The sequence below is a fragment of the Nilaparvata lugens genome, chromosome 6, assembly GCF_014356525.2.
Source record: "Nilaparvata lugens isolate BPH chromosome 6, ASM1435652v1, whole genome shotgun sequence".
NCBI classification, from domain to species: Eukaryota; Metazoa; Arthropoda; class Insecta; order Hemiptera; family Delphacidae; genus Nilaparvata; species Nilaparvata lugens.
Genome location: NC_052509.1, coordinates 29,186,665 through 29,203,710, shown reverse-complemented (window position 1 = coordinate 29,203,710; position 17,046 = coordinate 29,186,665). Strand labels below are relative to the sequence as shown.

The window sequence follows — 17,046 nt, the reverse complement described above, 5'->3', positions numbered from 1 at the left end:
GTGTGGACAAGAAGATTCTAGCACAGAATCAAATAAGAACAAGTGACAACCCGACAAAATTAAGATAAAAGTGTTCTTAAATCTCAACACAAAATATGGCAACAACAGTATTAACAAATTTATCCCACAAAATCAAAGAGGAACAAGTGGCAACACGACAAACTCAAAATGAGAAAATATTCTTGAATCTGAACACATATTATGGCAACAACAGTATCAACGATTTTATTCCACAGAATTAAAGAGGAACAAGTGGCAACACGACAAACTCAAAATAGAAATATTCTCAAATATAAACACAAATTAAGGCAACATTAGTGTTAACGATTTTATTCCACAAAATTGAAGAGGAACAAGTAGCAACACGACAAACTCAAAATAAAAAATTCTCAAATCTAAACAGAAAAAACTAAGATCAATCTCGGGGCATTGACCGTTCAGTATAGGCCATATCAACGGTCTCGAAAAATTGTAAAATGGTTGGCGAGTGGCTTTCCAACAATAATAGGTAATCTCCGATCTTCGGACAACTCAATAGACTAGAGGAATGAATAAATTCAAAATAGTAATAAATTAAGTCTATAATAATAAAATTAACTTTATAATCAAATCTTTAGTTACTAGTGAAGTTCACTCAAACAAAACAAAATGGAAGATTAAAGACAAAATTCGTGATTCAATTAATCATATAAATTAATAATTAAAGTTGAAGCCATTAAAATTAATAGTTTAATGAGAATCAAGTAAGGAAATTAAGCCAAGGACTAATAATTTCAGCTTGATAATGAAATCTGACACAAATAAATCAATAAATATTGGTCAATAAGAACTATGAATTTCATGGGATCAGAAAGAAAAATAAATCCAATACACGCAGCAGATATGATATTAGTATAAAACAACAGTAGGTTGAACTAGTAGCCCTTCCTGAGTGCTCTCTCCCCAAAGGCCGAATAGGATCAATAATAGATAATAATATAAGATCAATAATAATACTTGATTGAGTTCAAAGTAGTAAATAACCTGTAACAACGATCTTCTCAGGGAGTATTGGAATCATCAAAATTAAAGTTTGTTTTGATTAATTTCCATAAAGGGAGTTCTGAATGAAGAACCAGGGGATGTCCATCCACGGATCAGCTCGGTCTGTCTCAGGAGGTAGGCGATGAAAAAAGTGTGTGAAATTATTCAGAAGAAAAGTGGAAAGCTTTTTCACTAGCTGGCTGGAGGGGAGACTAGAATGCTAGCCCCACTTCTACCTCTCCTCAGCGTTTTTAGTCTGTCAGCCAAAACTTTCTGATCAGCTTTTAGTTTTTAAAGTTGGAAAAAATTATTTCTCTTCTCAAAGAAGGAACTGATGTTTGGGGGTATGTCAAACCTTGTGGTTCTTGACAATATAGAAAATCCAAATAGAACGTTACTCCTTTCACAACAATACAAAAGAGAAGGTGATTATGATTTTAAACAGAACAACCTTGAGGAGGATGGATGGAAAGACTATTAAGCATCAGTTACAAATATTCAAATACTCAAATCCAAAAGAATAGTGAATTATGAATGAATTTAGTTAAACTATGTTCAATTTTGACATATTAGCCCTGCAAGAAGTGAGATGGAAAGGATCAGGGAGAATTAACAAAAAAGATTTCAGCCTGTACTACAGTGGAAACCCAGAAAAGTCTGGTATGTATGGAACAGCATTCATGATAAATACTAATCTAAGGAAAAGTGTGCTAGGTTTTGAACCAATATCAGAGTATGCAGAATAAGAATCAAAGGTCGTTTCTGGAATACATCAATGATATCAGCCTATGCTCCCACAGAAGAGGCACCAGAAGATGACAAAGTAACCTTCTACGACCAATTGGCAGGTTTATGTGGCAGAATTCCAAAGCAAGATAATGGTGCTATTACTAGGAGACTTTAATGCAAAGATAGGGAAAAAAGTCTCCCTGGCAGAGGTTGCAGGAAAAAATACCCTTCATGATGAATGCAACGAAAATGGAAGATTGCTTGTTGAGTTTGCTGAGGAACATTCTCTTGTTATTGCCAGCACAAAATTTGAACACAAAAAGATACACTTGGGTACTTGGAAAATGCCAGGATCAAATCTTGTAAACCAAATATATCATGTTCTTGTCTCAAAACGTCATGCAAGCTCTATAGAGGATGTGAGAACTGCAAGAGGTCCAAATTGTGATCCAGATCACTTCATGGTGAGAACAACATTACTTCAGCGATTATCAATGGCAGATAGAGAACCTAAGAAAAATAGATGCAAATGGGATCTAGAGAAACTGACTAATGCAGAAACTAGACAACAATTCGAGAATGCCATGAATAGAGAACTTGATCAAGCATTGAATTGCATTGAACAATATGCTGATGACAGTAATGTTGAGGGATTGTGGAATGGAATGAGACAAGCAATAATACAAGTGGCCAAACAGACAATACGAGAAAGGAGAATCGGAAGATATGCAGAATGATATGATGAGGAATGTAGAGATGCAGTACTTAAAAAGAATGAGGCCAGGGTATCAATGATTCCAAGAGAAACTCGTCAAAAGCTAGAGACGTATAAAGAGAGAAGGAGAACTGCCAATAAAATTATAAGAAAAGCCAAACGTGAACATATGAAAGGTAAGCTTCAGCATTTAGAAGAATTGAACACCCTAAATGAGACAAGGAAATTCTATAAAGCCCAGAAAGTCATAAGCTTAGGATTCCAACCCAAGGTAAAGGCATGCAAGGACAAAGAGGGTAATGTGATAATAGAGGAAACTCAAATAATGAGCAGGGTGGGCTGAGCACTTCGAGAAAATTGGCACAAGCTCAGAAGAATCTCCAGATGTGGACAATTGGGTAGCAAAGTACCATACAGTAGACATGGAAGTCATCAGTCTGGCTCTAGATGCCGAGGAGAAAGGTTGTCGTTATCGGTTTGCTCTGATAGTGAACATCGTGCCCGCTCAGCTTGCCTTCCATCTGTCCAAGCGTGTTAAAGGCGGTTAACCCATCCGTGTTTTTATTTAATTTTCGGACGTACTTTATTGTATTAAATTTATATTCTCAGTCAACAGTCGTGTTCTATATTCTCGGTCATGTCGTGCTCAAAGTGCAATTCGGATTTCCAAGACAATGCCGATTTAATAAAGTGCACAAGTTGTAAAAAAACTTATCACGTAGCGTGCACGCGTGTACGCACGGCAGCGAAACTAGCTGCTCTCGGTGTAAAAAAAGACACATGGCAGTGTGACGATTGCTTCAAGCCTGGGCCTGTGCCGTCTTCTGATACGAATTCCATCCTACAAGCGATCAAGAACCTCGAAATCAAAGTGGACTCGAAACTAGACGCTAACACTAAGACTATTTCATCGTTAGAAAGTGCGGTAAACTCAAACACAACAGCTTTAAATGGACTTCGAAGTGATCTGAGCAAAGTGCAATTGGATATAGGAAACCTAAAAGCGGAATGTGAGGGTCTGAAAGTAAAAAACAAAAAACTTAACGAGGATTTGTGGCTAGCTAGACAGGAGATCAGTGATGTGCAGCAATACACGCGTAAAAACAATATAGAAATAGTGGGTATTCCGTTTACTCAGAATGAAGATATCTATCTAATTATCGAGAACATTGCTAAAGCTTTGAAATTATCCTTTTCTCGGTCAGATATTTCTATAGCTCATCGCATACCTTCAACAAAAAAAGGGAAAATTCCTTCTATAATAGTGTCATTCATTTCAAGAGGTACCCAAAATTCATGGATGTCGGCCGGGAAAAAAAGAGATCAGCGTCTAACCACAAAGGACGTAAGCGACTCATTACCAGCTGGGGACGTGTACATAAATGATCATCTCACTCCGAAAAACAAATTCCTACTCTCTTATGGAAAGAATCTTGTGAGGGAGAAGAAGATCAACGGGGCCTGGTTCAAGAACGCGAAGATGTGGGTGAAGGTGCGAGCTGACGACCCGCCAATCCGAGTGTTCACTCCACAAGATATTGACGCTTCCTGTGATAACAACCAGACTAACACATAAAAGCAGGTGACCAGAAATACAGGAATGGACAATCCAAGGACCCGTATGTTTCATTTTGTTTTTTTTCCTACTGTATAAATTCTGACTATTAATATGCTAAATGATATTCATGTCCAAATGATTTATGAACTCTATATACATAATTTTAGTTAGTACATAAACATGGTCAGGAACCAATAAGATTGTTATTTTTCTTTTTTCGTTCTTCTAATTTCAAATTTTTTTCCCAATATTTGATATTAATAATTAAATTTCATGCTGGAGAGAATTTGAGCCAGGAGTGATAATAATTCAGAGGTGAACCACTCATAGAAACGTACTTATATTAGTGCAGACAAAAGCCAAATAATGTGATCTATAACTCAATAAATAAAATGCTCTTGTATGATTTATCCTGAAGTGATTAGAATTATATGAAAATATGAGTACCTAAATAAAAACCCAAGTACAATTAAAGTTTTAATTTTTAAAATAATATGAGGTACACATATTATTTATATAACATAACAAAATATTAATACAATCATCCAATCAAATTTTCATTTCAATTAAATATAACATACGAAATAGGTCTTATGTAAGTATATATACTTCTTATTTTTCGAAAATGGAAGTTCAATTGTTTAATATTATTACATATTTATTCTTTGCTATGATTTTTCTCTTCACTCTGAACTTTATTGCTCAATCATACAGACTGATAGACTCAAATAGTAGTTTTTCCTATGCTTAGATGCTTAGATACTATCTAGATCTTGCTCTTTTTCTCTCTTTTGGTATGCCTTATTATTGATATGATGAGGCGGTTGAGCGGGCGGAGCATTCGCTGAATAACGATATATGGATAGACATGAATCAGAATTGGAAAACTATAATCTAATCTCTTGTAAAGAGTTCGATACATTTCATTCTTTTAATCTCTTTTTTAATCCAAATGAAGAAAGCTTGAGATTAATACATCTGAATATTAGAAGCTACAATGAGAACATTGATAATCTACTGGTAGGACTTGGATCATTAAATTGTGAAATAGATATCATCGTCCTTACCGAAACTTGGCTCAATGCAGATGATAACAAACAGTTAGAAGGCTATACAACTTATCAAACGATAGATAAACGAAATAGGAACGATGGAGTTATTGTTTTTGTCAAGAACTCTTTATCATCAGTAGGACGTTGCATGAATATCGGTGGAGTCAATACTTTAGAAATTAATTTTTGTTATGACAAAACAGATTACTCGATCCTTGCCGTTTATCGGAATCACGATACACATATTGCCGATTTCATTGATGATCTTAATACTCACTACAATAGCATTGAGAGGAAAGGTAAAGCAAATATATTGGTAGGAGATATGAACATAAACATACTGAACAATGACTTACAAACTGATTCATATCTGAATATGCTTTATGAAAGTGGCTTTATCAACTGTATCGATAAACCGACTAGACAAATTAGAAATAGCAGCACCCTGATTGACCATATTTTTCTAAACAATGTTAACTGTAATGCAATTAAATCAGCTATCGTCAAAGTGGCAATTACAGATCATTACATTGTATCCATTCAAATTACTGCCAAATCCAAAGACAATAGAAAATTTGATCTTCCCAAGTTTTATATTCACAATGAAACCTTATTATCCACTTTCAATGAGGAAACATGGAGCTCTGTTACAATGGAGGAAGACGTCAATATTGCGACAAATAATTTTTATTCCATTATAAAATGTAACATAGACAAATCTAAAAGACAGGTTACTCAAGATAATTCTCGTCTTAAAACAATAAAACCTTGGATAACGAAAGGACTAGTAAGATCGATTACGGAAAGAGACAGATTATTCAAATTAACAGAAAAACAACCTTTTAATAGAAATTTAATCAATAACTTTAAAAACTACAGAAATAGACTGAATCACTTACTAAAAACCACTAAAAATCAATACTATAGAAATAAAATAAATGAAAGTGGGAATGATCCAAAAAAGTTTTGGAGCATTATAAATGAGATATCTGGTAGAGGTAACAATAATAAAGAAGGATTTCCACTGGAGCACTTTGAGACAGTAGATAATGGATCCGTTTCAACACTGGAAAAGACCAAGTTAGTAGCTAATGAATTCAATTGTTTCTTTTCACATGTGGGAGAGAATTTGGCAAGGGCGGTGAACTCAAATAATCCACCAGTTTTGGATGATGAGAACTATCGCCTTGAAACTAATTTCTGTATGTCACCGATAAGTGAAGATGATATCATCATATTCACTTCAAAACTTAGAGGTATGTCTGCTCCCGGATATGATAACATTCCAACCAGATTTGTACAAAGAAATATAAATATTTTTCTAACTCCTCTTAAACATATTTATAACTTGAGTATTGAACAAGGTATCTTCCCAGACAGTTTTAAAATAGCCAGTGTTTTTCCTCTTTTCAAAAATGGTGACAAATCTTTAAAAAACAACTATAGACCTATCTCTCTCTTGAGTATTTTCTCGAAAATTTTGGAAAAGATTATTAAATTCCAGTTAGCTAATTACATTGAAACAAATGACATTTTAACGGACAGACAATTTGGGTTCAGGAATAACAGAAACATATCGGATGCATTATATAATTTAACCAAAGAAGTTAACAGCTCACTTAATGACAACCTAAATAACTGTATAATCTTTCTTGACTTAGCTAAAGCATTCGATACAGTAGATAGATCTAAACTAATGAAAAAGCTTGAGGTCATAGGTGTCCGTAATGAGTCATTCAGCTGGTTCAACAGCTACCTAACGGATAGGAAACAGGCTGTCCAAATAATGGGAGTTGAGAGCAGCTTAAATTCTATTGATTACGGTGTGGTGCAAGAAAGCACATTGGGACCATTATTATTCCTAATCTATATCAATAACCTGGCTAAACTACCTCTCACTGGCAGCCTTTTCTTATTCGCTGATGACACAGCGCTACATGTTACCGGTAGAAATAGAGACGAAATGTATCAAAAGGCATCCACTGACCTACACCTGTTGAAAGCGTGGTTTGACCAAAATATATTAACACTCAATATAGGAAAGTCCAAATTCATTGAAGTTTCTCTGCGAAAAAGTCAGGATCCTCCCATTGACTCAATAACTTTGCATTCTTGTTTAAACCCTAACAATATTCATTGCCGCTGCGAGTCCATTGAGCGAGTCAGTTCATATAAATATTTGGGCGTTATAGTTGACGATAAATTAAAATGGTCAGATCACATAAACCACTTGAAAAACAAAATCCGGAGATCTATTTACATATTCCTAAACCTACGCCAATTCTTAACAATAGATGATTTGAGAAAAGTTTATTTTACTTACGTCCAATCTGTGATAACTGCCGGAATTTTAGCATATGGAGGGGCGTACAAATCCATACTCAATTCTCTACTCATTACACAGAAACGAATTATTAAAACAGCTCTGAATAAACCCATTCGAACGCCATCAAATGAAATATATGATGAGTTCAATGTTCTAGATATTCGACAATTGTATGTCAAGTGTTTACTTCTTTACATTCGCTTAAACAGTAACAATATGTTCAAAAAAATAACTCATAATCGCACAACACGCTCAGCATACTCATTAGGCATTGAAATTCCGAGACTTATAAAAACTCATTCAACAACAAACACCCATTACATTGCACATATTCTATACAGTAACATGCCAACCATCCTCCGTAATGTTCATAACTGTACACCCTATATGTACAAAAAATACATTAAAATATGGTTGAGGGAGATAGGAAGGGAAAATATAGAGCTCATGATCCATTCCAGCTATCAATAATAATTATATTAAACTCGTGATCCAGCTGTATGTTCCTAGTTATATTGATATCAACATTTTTCAATAATTTTCAATGTGTTGTTCCAATGTTTTGACTGAATATGTATATGAACTGATTTCTACTTCAATTATTTATCATATTATTATTTGAATATCATATTTCATCTAGAATGATTGGGGCAACTTTTTCAGGCTATTCTTCATTTGGTAATATTTTTTAAATGTATCTAAACATAAATTTATACTACTCTAGTTTATTTACTGCATGTATGTACCAATTTGTTATTCAATTGAATTATTTGTTCATTTAAAGCAATTATTCATCTACTTATATATTTTTTCTCTAAAAATAGAGTAGCTTAACTACTCTAGTACAATACCGCAGGTAACTTACCAGATATTACAATATTTTATTCATCTATAAAAACTATCCTTACCTTTTGCTACAAATTATTATACTTTTCTTATAAAAAACAGACTCCTTTCCACACACAGGCTACAGCCTTCGTGGAGGAGAAGCATGATATTTCTTTTTTTCTTCACAATTTGTGTATGACTGTATTTTAATTTTGTCAATATTGTCTAATATCTACTCTAGTTGTTAGTGTCTAAGATTAGTTAAGTATAAAATCATTAAAATTAGGTATAATAATAAAATCATTACAAATTTGTGATGTGTACACCATTGTTTGTAATTTTTCATGCAATAAAAATAATTTGATTTGATTTGATTTGATTTGAAGTAGCAGAACCAAGCCTTGAAGACATAAGAGAAGCCTTAGGCAAGTTGAAAAATGGTAAAGCAGCTGGAGAGGACAACATTACTGCTGAAATGTGGAAATATGGAGGAGAAGCTTTGGTAGAGTGCTTTGGTAGAAGCTTTGCATGAGTTAATCATACTAATATGGAGATCATAAAAGATGCCACCTGAGTGGAAAAAAGGCCTTATATGCCCCATCTTGAAAAAAGGCGACAAATTGTTTTGTGATAACTATAGGGGTATCATTTTACTAGACATAGCCTATAAAATTTTCACTTGCTTACTGACAGTCAAGTTGAGCACACTGGCAGAGATAATAATAGACGAATATCAGTGTGGTTTTCGACCTGGCAGAGGTACTACAGACCAAATATTCACCCTGAGACAGATAATGGAGAGATTCTATGAACACAACATAAACTTACACATGCTGTTCATTGATTTCAGGCAGGCTTTTGACAGGGTAAAGAGAGTGGAAGTGCAGGAGGCGCTAGAAGGTTTTGGATTCCCTAGGAAATTAATTAGTCTAGTGAAAATGACCTTGACTGACACAAAAGGCTTAGTGCTAAGTGAAGGAAGAGTGAGTAGAGAATTCACTATCACTGAAGGCGTAAGACAGGGAGATGTCCTATTAGCCTTGCTTTCCAATATAGTTCTCCAGAAAGCAATGGAAAGCATTGACAGAAGAGGCAACATCATGAATAGGATGACACAAGTCCTGGCATATGCGGACGATGTTGTTATAATATCAAGAAACATGAGGTCACTGGAGGAAGTATTTCTACAGGTCAAGGACAAAGCACAGCTTGTAGGCCTGGAAGTGAACAAGGGGGAAACAAAGTATATGGAAATGAGCCCCAGAGGAGTGAGAGAGCAAGAAGCCATCAGAATTGGAGATGACACGTTCGAAACGGTTAAAAGCTTCACGTACCTGGGAACTGAGATTAACAGCAGCAATAGAATTTCAACTGAAATAAAACGAAGAATAATGCTTGGAAATCACGCATACTTTGCGAATAGTAGACTGCTAGAATCAAAACTCCTCATCAGGAGCACAAAAATGAGAATATACACTACTCTGATAAGACCAATTGTCACATACGGCAGCGAAGCATGGACAATTCTGCAAGAAGAAAGCAAAGCTCTGATGGTCTTTGAGAGGAAGATACTGAGGAGGATATGAGGCCCAGTGTATGAGAATGGTGCGTGGAGACTGAGGATGAACCGGGGAATAGAAACAATTCTGCAAGGCAAGAATATTCTTCGTTTCATCAAGGCAAGAAGGATAAGCTGGCTGGGACACGTGGCAAGAATGACTGAGAATAGGATGCAAAAAGTCATGTTAAATGAAAATTTAGATGCAGTCAGAAGAAGAGGAAGGCCAAGAGTGCGATGGAAGCAGGATGTAGAGAGGGACCTGAGAGCGTTGAGTGTCAGAGGCTGGAGAAGGAAGGCGGAAGACAGATATAGTTGGAGGATGATTGTGGAGGAGGCCAAAGCCCACATCGGGCTGTAGCGCCAGGATAAGAAGAAGAAGAAGAAGTTAACAACTGTTTCGAACAGGTACTCTATCTAGATTATAGTTCTATAGTAACATATGATATGGACATTTCAATTAAAATATTGAAAGATTGGGAGAAGAAGAATATACATGCTGAAAGACGAACTTTAAGCCCTTGAAAACCACCCTTAGAGTTGAAATATCGCCAAAATATTTCTTAGTGAGCACCTCGGACGTAAAAGAAAGCTATATTCCAAGTTTTGTTGCAATCCATCCAGTAGTTTTCCAGAAATCGTGATCAGTGAGTCAGTCAGATAAGAATTTTATAAGTATAAATTTATATGTTCGACATTTTTTTTGTAATCTTGTTGTCTATTAAGAAAGTTTCCAATGTGATTTTTGATGGCAATAGAACTTGAATTTGAAAAAAGAATTATCAACAAACTCCTAACCAAAGAAAATCTCTGTGCTCTGTTCTAATCGGAATGTATTAGACTACATAAACAGCTGATAGAAGGCGCAAACCGAACTGGCCAAGAATACAACAATGGAACACCCACGTGGCAAGCTCGCGCTCTCGATTTACAAAAAAATTATTCGATCAGCTGATTGATAAGATTATTTTAAGCTTTCCAATGATTATGTTAAGGTGCGTACAGATAAACGCGCCGCGAACATGAGAGTAGGGGTAAAGTGAGACTTCTGGAGAAAAGCTGAAGAAAAGCTGAAGAAAAGCTGGAGAAAAGCTGCCCCAAAGCTGGCTCAAACCTGGCTCAAATCTGATTCTTGGTTCTAACCTTGCCCAATCCAATGTAATCTGATCTAACCTAACCTAGCCATACCCCTAATCTCACAATAAACCTCAAATGAAGATTTCCCACTTTTTTGGAAAAAAAAACTAGATCCAGCTTTTTTTTATTTCTTGAATAACTAAGAAACCGTTAATTTTACAAAAAAATTACAATAGTAACTTTTTCCAGTAAATCTAATAACGAATCCATTGACACCCCATTTGTCAAGATTGAACAGAAAATAAGGATCTCATGGGAAAACTAGATCCAGCTTTTTTTATTTCTTGAATAACTAAGAAACCGTTAATTTTACAAAAAATCTACAAGAGTAACTTTTTCCAGTAAATCTAATAACAAATCCATTGACACCTCATTTGTCAAGATTGAACAAAAAATAAGGATCTCATGGGAAAACTAGATCCAATAACTAAGAAACCAAGAATAACTTTTTCCATTTATCAAGATTGAACAGAAAATAAGGAAAAATTAGATCCAATTTCTTGAATAACTAAGAATAATTTTTTTCAGTAAATCCATTATTTGTCAAGGGATCCTAACTCTGAAACTGAGCAACAAGCATTTTTATGTTGAGACCCTTTCTTAAGCAAACCTCAGCACTAAACCCCCCCCCCCCACAGGGGGGGGGGTTGGGGGGGCTCGACCCTCTGCCTTTAACCAGCTAAGCTTGAACTACTTGAAAACTCACCTCAGGTTGTATTAAACATTTATTATAAAAATAGATCATGAGTGTTGATAAATTTGGTCGATATTTGTATGATAAAGATAATAATAGTGATATTAATGTTGATATCAAAAATTTGATTCAGAATTTTTTCCATTTTTTACAATGTATACCATTAGCTGCAACTTTCATACCAAACATCAATCTCAATAATGAAAAAGAATGGAAGTATATGACTGATCCAAACTTAATCCAACAATTCTCACTTTCTTCTGGAATCTCTTTTAAAGAATGGTATGAAAAAAATGTAATAAATATAGGTGAAAAATCTTAGGTTTAGGTGAGTACACCCAGAAAGAAATTGTAGATGTAGGTGAGTACACCCAGAAAAAATATAGGTTTGGTTACCCAGACCAAGAATATTATTCAACTTTAATGAAGAATCTAAGCTCATATAGATGACACTATATCATCACAGTCAGTATTTTGCTTTGAAAGAAGCTGATAAATCAAATAATAATATAAAATGCTTTAAAATTAAATTTGGAGAAAATTCTATGGGAAGACAAGAACAATTCTATAAATTAATGGGATGATACTGAAGGTAAAATATTGATACATTTGTAGATAATACTTTTGATTTGAATATTGTCTAGTTCTTTGTTATTTTATAGAAGATTTATAATACTCTTTTTACTGTTCCACTCAGTGGTGTATATTCAAACTCATTATCATAGAGGATTAAACAGTAGGCACTGGTTTTTTCTGAGAAATAATTTGTTGTTTCCAATGTCAACTTTATGTCTATTGCACCAGATTTCAATAGTTCATTTTGCTTACTACAGTCTATAACAACCAATGGTGCATATTCATTGAATGTTTTATGCTCAATTGATGTACTGCTGTTATAAGGATAGTATTCATTTTGGAATTCAGAGAACATGTGATACAATAAATGTTTATTACCAACAATATTTTCATAGGGGAATGATTGAGCATTTAAATAGAGATTAACATTGTTCAGATTACAGAAATCGAAATGTGACCTGTTAGCAGTTATAACATTTTTCCTATTTTTTTGTAATCCAAGAATAATGAATCTAGGTTTCAATATGTTCGAAGTTGTCTTAACTGTCCATTGAAGATAAGTAGTTTCAGGTAATTGTGGAAATTCATGCAATTCCCATGATCTGAATGGAATGGTAATTGGTATATCACTATGTGTTAAACTCAGCAGATCAAGACGAACAGTGTCAGAAGCATGTGTATAGGGTACTTTCCATTGTAGTTTTGTAATATCAATTTTCACCGATTTTGCTGTCTCTGATTCAATACAATTTAAGTCTGATGATGATCTTAATAGAACAATTTCCTGACGAACATTTAATAGAACTTTACTATAGTCTTCCATTACACCTAACCACATATCCAAAGGAATGCAAAAGCAGAATTTATCTAAACTTTTCCATCCAGTCAACTTCCATCCTGCATTCTCCATAATTTTTTCATTGAGTTTTGATTGACGTAGATAGTTTTTCATGGTTGTTGTCAATCCTACATTACGTGTGCGATCAACTTCAACCCCTCCCAATTCATATCTGATTTCATCAAATAGGTATGCAACTCCATTATTGATAAGTGAAAAGTCCTTGGTTTCAACATCATTCTTATCTTTCACTTTGATTTCGCCTTCAATTATGAGAAAACTTCTACTTGGAAGTGTATAAATATCTTCTTGTTTTAAACTAATTCGAATTTCATCATTGTAATTAAATGTCTGTTGAATATATGGTGTGTGAGTGATATACTCATATTTGGTAATACTCTCATCAAGATGTACACTCTGATCAACAAGTAATATATCCGACTTGACTTCTTTCTTATACATTTTTATTATATATTTTTTCTTCTCAATACAACCTGAGGTGAGTTTTCAAGTAGTTCAAGCTTGGCTGGTTAAAGGCAGAGGGTCAAGCCCCCCAACCCCCCCCCTGTGGGGGGGGGGTTTAGTGCTGAGGTTTGCTTAAGAAAGGGTCTCAACATAAAAATGCTTGTTGCTCAGTTTCAGAGTTAGGATCCCTTGACAAATAATGGATTTACTGAAAAAAATTATTCTTAGTTATTCAAGAAATTGGATCTAATTTTTCCTTATTTTCTGTTCAATCTTGATAAATGGAAAAAGTTATTCTTGGTTTCTTAGTTATTGGATCTAGTTTTCCCATGAGATCCTTATTTTTTGTTCAATCTTGACAAATGTGGTGTCAATGGATTTGTTATTAGATTTACTGGAAAAAGTTACTCTTGTAGATTTTTTGTTTCATATGGCGTTTACCTTACCATGTTTATAACCTTACTTAATAGGATCTTTTTTTATCCTTTGAAATCCTTAGAGGCAAAATATCTCAAAATCCGTTCTTAGTGCGCGTCTAGCATGTTTGAAGAATACTTGTGCAAAGTTTGTGTAAGTCTGTAGGTCAATCAATTCTAGCTGTAGTATGATTTTACATAAAAATTTTTCGAAAAAAGCCCTCTCCTGAACACCCATGTGCTCCTGATCGGAATTTTTCTGCATATATCTAAATATTTTTCGTAGCTGAACAAAAAAGTTTCTCATGACTTTGCTGTGGAATGAGCGGTTAAAAAGTACGAGATTTTTGGGGGGCCCCAGCTCCCTCAGGGAGGCAAATTTCTGAAAATCCTTTCTTAGTGGATGTTTTGAGGCTACCATAAACAATTGTGCGAAATTTTAAGTTTTTAGGCTCAGTAGTTTGGGCTGTGGTGTGATTTGAGTCAGTCGCGGCTTAGCCTTTTATAGATATAGAGATATGGAGATGTACCTTGGAAAATTAGCATTACTATGATTAAAATTAATAATTTAATTAATTAACTGGAATTATCAAATACTATGTTACTTTGAGCAGAAAAAAAGATTGCTTTATCTTAGTCTTCACGTTATTAATCGCATGCGTCATTGCATATTATGATATTAATAATCCACTCCACAACAGATTCTCTAGTCTTAATAATTCTCTAGACTGATTTTTACCGTAATGTTGGGGTATACAGGAATTTCCTTTTTCTTCCATATTATCCTTCAAATGCAAAATTTCAAAAAAAACCTTTCATATACATCGACAAGCAATTCAAAAAGGAACATTCCTGTCAAATTTCATGAAAATCTATCATGCCGTGTTCAATCTTAAATGTGGAACAAGCATACATAAAAACATACTAACATAGAGAGAAACGCAAAACCGTCGACCTGTATTTCGGTATGACCTGTATCTTGGGTACTTGGGTACTATGAATAGGTTATGTACATGTCGAGATGAAGATCATTGAAGCAGTACAGTAGAATAATGCGAACAAGTTGAGTTGTTAGAAATTACGAATTTATGTCTGCAGGAGATATTTATTGATCCACCAAGTTTATTCACAAAAGAATAGCAGAAATATTTTAACATTATTTAATAATGAAATTGTTCATGTTGTGAGTAGGCTGACAGAGTTGAATTTTAATTTTTGAGTTACAGAATATCAACTGTTATATCAACACAGAAATTAATGGAAAATAAACCAAAATTTGAATTCAATATAAAAAAAACTTCTTACAAAAATATTGCTCCAGTAATCCTCATCCATATAATCAAATTATAATTGGATCTATGAAGTAATGGATATTATTATTGTAGTAATAAGGGATAGTAGGGTTGTTCAAGTCACATTATTCTTCATTGATTTTATATCAATTGGAATTCAATATTCTCTGGTGTTAAGTTTACCCACTGTGGAGTGTTTTCATAACACGTCTAATCTGTTGACTAAACGAATTTAGTCAAGTGGATATTTCTTTACAGTTTGTCCATTGCATTGAAATCCAATACATTCAACAAATCGATGTCAAACTTCAGTTTCCATCAGTGTGACACACGACCATTGTCAGTTCACACTTGAACCGCTTCCGGTACTTAGCAACTTGCCAACTTCTGACTTCCTGTGGCACAAGATGAATATTGTGCCAGCTTCCACATGCAGCGGCATCTTGCCGGTGCAGAGCTGACTGTGAAGCCTGGCCTCATTGTTCGTCGTATTGCGTTTGATAGATGGCTCCCATGCAGCGGCACTAATTTGAGAACGCTTAAAATTAACAGCAGTGACATGCATGTCGCTGTACCGCGCTCATAAATTCACTCGATGGCTCCAAGATTAACTGCATTCTGCCACCGACAGTGCACAACTCTGAAGTCCCCTGACTGTGACCTGTGACCCAGTGACACTGTGACAAATGTTAAAAAAAATATAATGCATTGCAATATGGTACGTCCGTTGTCTGGATGAAAACTAGATCAATGCTAGTTAATCAATGCACATTCAGTTTGTTACAACATGATTATTCAATCAAAAAGTTTTATCAATAAACATAAACAGTACATTTTGTTTTTTTTTTTTTTTTGTTAAAACATTAATTGATCAACAGTATATCATTAGTCTCTATGATCTGGAATACAGATCATGTGTCCACACAGCCCTATCCGTAAACGCTATAACAGCAAAAAAATTGGAATTGTTTATACTCAGTCAATTATTTGTACAGCGATTTGGTTTCGAATTCTTTGTCTATAAATAAGAGTGAAAGCTCAATGAGCTTTGAATGGTAGAGACTCTAATAGTTCACAAATCAGAAGCGAATAAACTGGTAGAATTATTATTTCACACTTCACGAATGCTGGAAATTTTGCTCGTCATAAAATTGTCATTCCAAAACGCATAATATTCTATGTATACAGTTTGAGTTACATTTCTGTATACAATAGACAGTGCAATACCTGAAGTATTTTTCACAAGTGAATCACTTATAAAAACTGAGGCTGTATAGGCTTACTATATTGTGCATTATTTTGAAAACGCGCCAACTAGTCTCCCAGACAGTAAAGCTCCTTTTAAAACCACATTCGAGGGGATTTACTGACGGCGTCAACTGAGCTCCTGAGAGAGGAGCTTTACTGACGGGGAGACTAGTTGTCGTCAGCGACCGAGGAGCTTAGTTGTCGTCTACGGTCTCGACAACTAGTCCCCTCTGAACCAGTAGGGTATTTACTGTCGGGGAGACTAGTTGAAGCTAGCGTGCAGAGAGCTTGATTGTTGTCACCGAGCCCGACAACCAAGCTCATCTCACGCTCTGAGTGCCGGAGTTTTCACGAGTAAACTGACATAAATATTTCATGCACTAACTCTATAGATTTCCTGAAATCACGCCTGGTTTTCCCATTCATTCATCGCTTTTTTAAGAGTTATATCACATTTTACAAGAACCAATAGTTCAAACTTCATAATGAGGTTCAGCTTAGGTATTGGTTCATTTTTTCATGTTCTTATCCAAGAGTCACATTTCAAAAGAACAAGCGAGTGAAGCAACTTCAAAATACTCTTTTGAGTGA

At 34.7% G+C, this 17,046-nt stretch overlaps 1 protein-coding gene across 1 annotated transcript in view; it reads left to right on the top strand.

Annotated features, from left to right (window-relative positions):
• The first annotated feature begins 2,905 nt into the window (after positions 1-2,905).
• The window catches only part of LOC120351881, an 83,142-nt gene continuing 69,001 nt past the window's right edge, over positions 2,906-17,046 (top strand). The window contains exon 1 of the mRNA XM_039430632.1: positions 2,906-4,086. Within this exon, the coding sequence (XP_039286566.1) occupies positions 3,105-4,043 (939 nt within the window). The 5' untranslated portion in view covers positions 2,906-3,104 and the 3' untranslated portion in view covers positions 4,044-4,086. The remainder of the gene's footprint in view (positions 4,087-17,046) is intronic.